The sequence below is a fragment of the Acanthopagrus latus genome, chromosome 4, assembly GCF_904848185.1.
Source record: "Acanthopagrus latus isolate v.2019 chromosome 4, fAcaLat1.1, whole genome shotgun sequence".
NCBI lineage: Eukaryota > Metazoa > Chordata > Actinopteri > Spariformes > Sparidae > Acanthopagrus > Acanthopagrus latus.
The window spans coordinates 11,634,766-11,640,765 of record NC_051042.1 but is presented as its reverse complement, the minus strand read 5'-3'; the positions used below and the strand labels follow the sequence as shown (position 1 = coordinate 11,640,765).

Here is a 6,000-nt window from a genome sequence, read left to right as displayed (position 1 = left end):
GTGCACATCAGATGGACGAAGTAAACATACAATCATTGTAGACATTTCACATGTGTAAAGGCTGCGGCTTTTGTAGGGGCTACTTTGTCTCTATCAACGATGTAAGGTGAGCATCTGTTTGCATGCTCTGTAACCTCGCCCTTCATATCAGGTGTGTGAAGGGGAGCGTGAAACAAATGGGACAGGCAGGACCAGCAGTCATGAATCACCATGTAAAGCTATGGGAATGCCACTCCTTCACCTGCCACATTAAGCCCTTGCCCCCTGGTATAAAGAGCTAGGCCTCCCTCCCATCTTCCTTAGAACTCCCGTGGAGAAGCGAATGGCCATGGCTAACAAGTGGCTGCTATGTCTGACCCTGTCAGCCATCGTAGCAGCTTGGCACAGCGGTAAATACATTATGTTACATTAAAAGACTAACAATTAGTAGTTCAAATGCTTACCTATTTTAGCCATGTACCTAGGCGTTTTGTTGTGTTGATGATTGATTACTGACAAATAACTATTACTTCTTTCAACAGAGGCTGCTGTGAGCACCATTTCCCAGAATCCCTCAAAAATAACAGGTGAATTTGTTGGTTTTTGTGTGAGAGTTCATTCATGTAAGCAAAAACTTGTGTTAACTCTGCCTGCCCTTGTGGTATCACGTCCTGATTTGTCTTTGCAGGTGTGAGTCCAATCCACAATGGCCAGATCTGCAGTACGTGGGGCAACTACCACTTCAAAACCTTTGATGGGGATGTTTTCCAGCTGCACTCCACCTGCAACTATGTCCTAACCTCTGTATGCATGAGCAGTTACAAGGACTTTGACATCCAGATAAGAAGACACGAGGATGACGGCCGCCCCACCATCAAAATCATCACCATGAAGCTGGAGGGGTTGGTGGTGGAGCTCTCTAAAGGCTCTGTGGTCATTGATGGCAAATCGTAAGTTTGCAAGAAAAAAAAAAAAACAACAACAACATTTCCACTCTTAATTTATTGCTTCAAACTGAATTGTATACTCTGATCATATTTAAAAATGTTTGAGTGACTTTCAATATCGAGTTGATGCATGAACAGGAACATGTACTGGGGCAACTTTTAAAAACATACAAGACCTTTGTGAATTTCATTAGTTGATTACTTACATTATCCCAAACCACAAGTTCACTTAAGGTAACGCTGCATTTCATTAGGTTGCCTGAGACTGAGGAAGGAAGTCGGAAAATGAGAATAAATATTATGTCAATAAATCTTTACAAAATTACCTTATCTATAAACACATGTATCTGAGTCACATCAGACAGATTTTCATCAGTAATGATGGTTGTTTACACAAGTAAGTGTTTATTCATCCCAAATAGCCAGATTACTTTACTGTACATTGGCCATAAGATAAGAAATCAATGGCTGGGTATGTGTCTGTCGACCTCTCACTAAACTAAGCACTCACAAGAGACTCTGGTTGTCTGTCTTTGTCCCCTATCCTCACTGCAATGTTACATTAATGAAGTACATTTCCTCTTGAACTCACGTTGGCAGTCAACATTACAGTAAATAAAGACCTGATAATGGAGGTTGTCCCTGCAGCTAGGTTGATAAAGTTAAAAAAAAGTTTAAAATAATAATATTTTTGAGCTGTCGTCCTGTCTGTAAACGACTCTGGATCAGAACAGAATCCAATGTGACTCTGGGTGAAGGTCTGGCTCTGTACCCGACAATCTCCTCTGCAACACTCGCAAATTTCCTTTGTTTTGTATTTTCAGTGGAGTCCCCCTTGCAGCATAAATTACATATCATGTGTTTAACACTATTTATAGCGGTGGTTAGATCAGTAAATTTGTGTTAAAAGAGGAATCTTTAGATTTGATGCTTTGTTTATGACAACATATGCAACCTGGTCTTCAGAATCATCCTTTGTAAACACTTGCTTAGACTAATAGTCACTGAAACAAACAATGTGTTGTGCATTTGAAGCATGTACGTTTCTTCTTCTATATTATGGCTCAGAGGGTTATATATCTTATTTCCTTGTTATGCCATGTGTCCCCATAGACAAAGTCCTGTTTTAGAGACTTTTCTACCATCTGGGTAATTTCCTCTATAGAAGCCATAGACTATTTGAACATGTACTTAATGACATATTTTTTTTCCCTCCATAATGTCTTGCAGTAATTATTAATATATTTATGTGCATCTATATTTATTAATCTGGATTATATAGCTATTTATATATAACCTCTTGCAATATGCTCCCAGTCTCAGGCTTTTATCAGTTTATGTTCTTTATGATTCAGCTTGTGACACTTAATTGTTGTTGATAATTGCTGCTGTGACACCTCCTTTATTAGAAATGTATGTTTCTTGATCCATCCAGTTCATTCATGGATGGATCCTGTCATGGAACTGCATACTGTATTTGCTGATCGGTGGTCGCACCTCACCTGTTTATATAAAAAGTCATTTCTGCTGTTATGATTATGCTGGCGATGGCTTATAGCTGAATCAGAAGAGGGTGCCGGAGTTTGTTTGTTTTGAGTCTTGCCACAACTGTGCACTCAAGACATTGTTAAAAAAAGTGGAGCTGTATGTGGTGCTATCTTTCACCATAACATCATAGTATAAAACTAAAGCCATCAGGTGTCAAAATACTGGCATCTATTTGCTTTAATGCTTTCTTACATGGTTAGGTACAATCAGAGCTCCTTTCAAAGTCTCTTTTTCAGCTCTGAACAAAGGTCTGAAAAACAACGTGGGCAAAATAATGTATCTTCTCTTGATTATCTCTTTTTGCAGAGTCATCCCACCAGTCAGTCAAGCAGGAGTGCTCATTGAGAAAACTCCCACCTACATCAAGATCAAAGCAAAGCTGGGATTGTTTGCTATCTGGAATGAGGAGGACTCATTTCTGGTAGGACAATGACTACATAGAGGAGCCTGCTATGACCATTATTATTTCAAAATACTGTCAAAGATTTGAATTGAAAGTAGGCTATAGCATAGCTGCGTAAGGTGACGGTTGATGGTTTTGCTTTCACAGGTGGAGCTAGACCAGAAGTACAAGAACCAAACCTGCGGTCTTTGTGGCGACTTCAATGGGGTCCAGCTCCACAACGAATTCTACAGCCATGGTACACTTTGAACCACTTTAACAAGTCGGTCAGTGTAGGCATGGCCACAAAACTGAGCTTTGTTTCTATGATATCATCCAAAACAGGTATGAAAATATCCCCCATGGATTTTGCTAACTTCTGGAAAATGGATGGACCAACTGAGAGCTGCTCTGACTACACACTGGAATCAACAGAAAGCTGCGATAACTTGGTTAGACTTCATCCAGTTATATGAAAATCAAAATGAAAAAAAAAAATATATATATACTTTGTAACTATCATGACCAGGTTGTGGAAAAAGAGTATTAGTGGCCTTGAATAGTTTGGGTATTGCTGTTGCAGTTCCAAGCAACATGTACATATGTGTATGTTAGTTTACTGATGAGTTGAAAGCCATTTCAATTACTTTAGACCAAATGACCACATTAAACCAAACAATCTGTCAAATATACATGGTAAGTTTCCTACAGCAGGGGTTGATCTGACCATACGTATGAGTAGTTTATTTTTTTCCAAGATTGGACATTACTGGCAAACGTAACGGCAGTAAGTAGAAATAGCTTCATATGTATGTCAGATGATGAGTATTTTTTTTTTGCCATGAAAAAAGCAGATAAGGTAGAAGTAACAGCCAGTAATTACACAGTTGTATAAGTTTGACACTTGATTATAGTGTTGCCTTCAAAATTAAATACGAAGTGAGAGATCTGACGCTTAATAAGGGATTCCTTCCTTTTACTTTTACTGAACTTTTTGACCTTAAACTCCAGTTGAACCAATTCTGCAGTAAGTTAAATTTAACCCTCAGATACAGTGACCTCTAGAGGAGTTTAGGTGGTTTCAACAAGTTACAGAAAGCGGGTCCAGGCTCAACCAGCGGTGAGGTTCAACTGTTGCTTCTGCAAACGAAGCAATTCAAAGGGATCATGTGACTCAGGCCAGGATAACACAGGTTCAAACCCACCCTAACTACCCAAAACAAGTAAAAACCCTGCATTCAACAAAAAAAAATCATGTCAGCAAAACTTGAGGTATCAAAAGAATAACTACTCATTTTGTAGAAAAATGTTCTCTGTCAGTGTTTTACTATTACTGTGTGTGCTATGTGTGGAGTAATAACACTGCTACATTAATGTGTGTTTTGCATTTTACTACTGTTACTAATATTTAAGGTTGAGCTCATACTACTTTATAACTGTTGGCCTGTTTAATCTAAATAAATACATCCTATTCTGTAAAATGTTTGTAGCTGTCCTGTGGGAGCCAAGTTTCTCTCAAAGCAAGTCAACTTTTCATGAGCTCAGAAAAACAACAAAAAGCCTTGTCAGCGTTGTGAAAATACATTTTTCAACTCCAAGAAGAGGGTTTTAAAAAGTAAATTAATATTAAGAAGTAAAAGTTCAAATCAGATTTGGATACACATGGTTTTCCCTGGACAGTGAAGGTATGGAAAATTGTAATCAGAAAAGTAACTGAAGCTGTCAGACAAATGAAGTGAAGTAAAAAGCCTATTTGCCTCTGAGATGTCGTGTGGTAGAAGCATAAAGCTGCATAAAAGGAAAACTATGTGCAAATGTTGCATCTTCTCAGCTTTGCCTGCCTAATCCTTTGCTCTATTTGCCTTTTCCTCTTTTTTATTTTCTGTGTGTCTGTCGCTCTGTTTGTCCTGTAGAAACCTCTGTGTGAGCAGATCCTTACAGGACCGGCTTTCAACAGCTGCCACAGTCTGCTGGACGTTGCCTCCTTCACTTCTGCTTGTGTTACGGACCTCTGCCACTGCGGCAATGGCATGGTTAAACACGCAGACCCCTTCTGCCTGTGCAACACTGTGTCTGAGTTCTCTAGACAATGTGTCCATGCTGGTGGCAAGCCCAGTAACTGGAGGACCAAAGAGCTTTGCTGTGAGTACACTTATTAGACCATTTTAATCAAATTACCTGTGAGTAGGAGAGATTGTATGCCCTGTCTTGGCTTGTGTCCAGTGCGTTTAAAACACACGGACCCATTATAATTAAACACTAATTCAAGAAGTGAACAGAAACAGAAAAGAAACCACACATCAGTACATCAGTCATCTGAGTGAAGATTTAGAACTAATTTCTAGAGTTTGCAAGGTGGTGTCGGGTCGCACTCCTCCGCTCATTACGAAATCTACCCCATAATAGCCATAGCCATTCTTGTGCAGCTATGAATGGTTCTGCAAATTCATGTAATGATTCTGGTTCAACCAGCAGTTTCCACCTTGACCTCTCCCAGTGACATCCGAAAACCATGGGCCACTGGTCCTCCTAAGCATAGCAACACTAGTCATTCCGGTTTTAAGAATGACTTATCTGCCCAGTCTTGTCTTGACCACCTAGAGATTTTCCAAAGTGCATATGTGCTCCAGTGAGCTCTCTATCAAATTTCAGCAGAGGGACTGAACCTATATCACACCCCATTCAGCAGTCTTATCGATTTTACCCTCTCCCTTACTTCTCCGAAGAAGAGGAGATCTAAGTGTAATCAGAGCGAGTAAGCTGATTCATGAAACATCACACATGTCAAATCCATAACATGAGATCTACACCACCTCTTCTCAAAGGTCAGGAGTTCCGTGAAAGAGATGACGCTTCTGAACTGTTGGCAGGCCATTCAGGGGCTGTAAATAGCAGAGTTTGTGTTGATGAATATTATCAGTGAAGTTACATAGCCTAAGTCAAGTGCTGAGAAACAACTGATGTATTCACAGGGAAATCATGTCCTGACAAAATGGAGTACAAAGAGTGTGGGAGCCCGTGTGCTGATACCTGCTCCAACCCAGAGGCCAGTCACACCTGTGACAATCACTGTATCGATGGATGCTTCTGCCCCACAGGTACAACAGAGAAACACACAAATATGCATGCAATTGCACACTCACA

The 6,000-nt window shown here is 39.9% G+C and overlaps 1 protein-coding gene across 1 annotated transcript in view; it reads left to right on the top strand.

The window, feature by feature from the left end:
• The first annotated feature begins 328 nt into the window (after positions 1–328).
• Positions 329–6,000, top strand: part of LOC119018045 (mucin-5AC-like) — a 39,922-nt gene continuing 34,250 nt past the window's right edge. Inside the window, 7 exon segments of the mRNA XM_037095374.1 lie at positions 329–389; positions 668–929; positions 2,781–2,895; positions 3,025–3,115; positions 3,202–3,308; positions 4,770–4,998; positions 5,829–5,954. Of these exon segments, the coding sequence (XP_036951269.1) occupies positions 329–389; positions 668–929; positions 2,781–2,895; positions 3,025–3,115; positions 3,202–3,308; positions 4,770–4,998; positions 5,829–5,954 (991 nt within the window).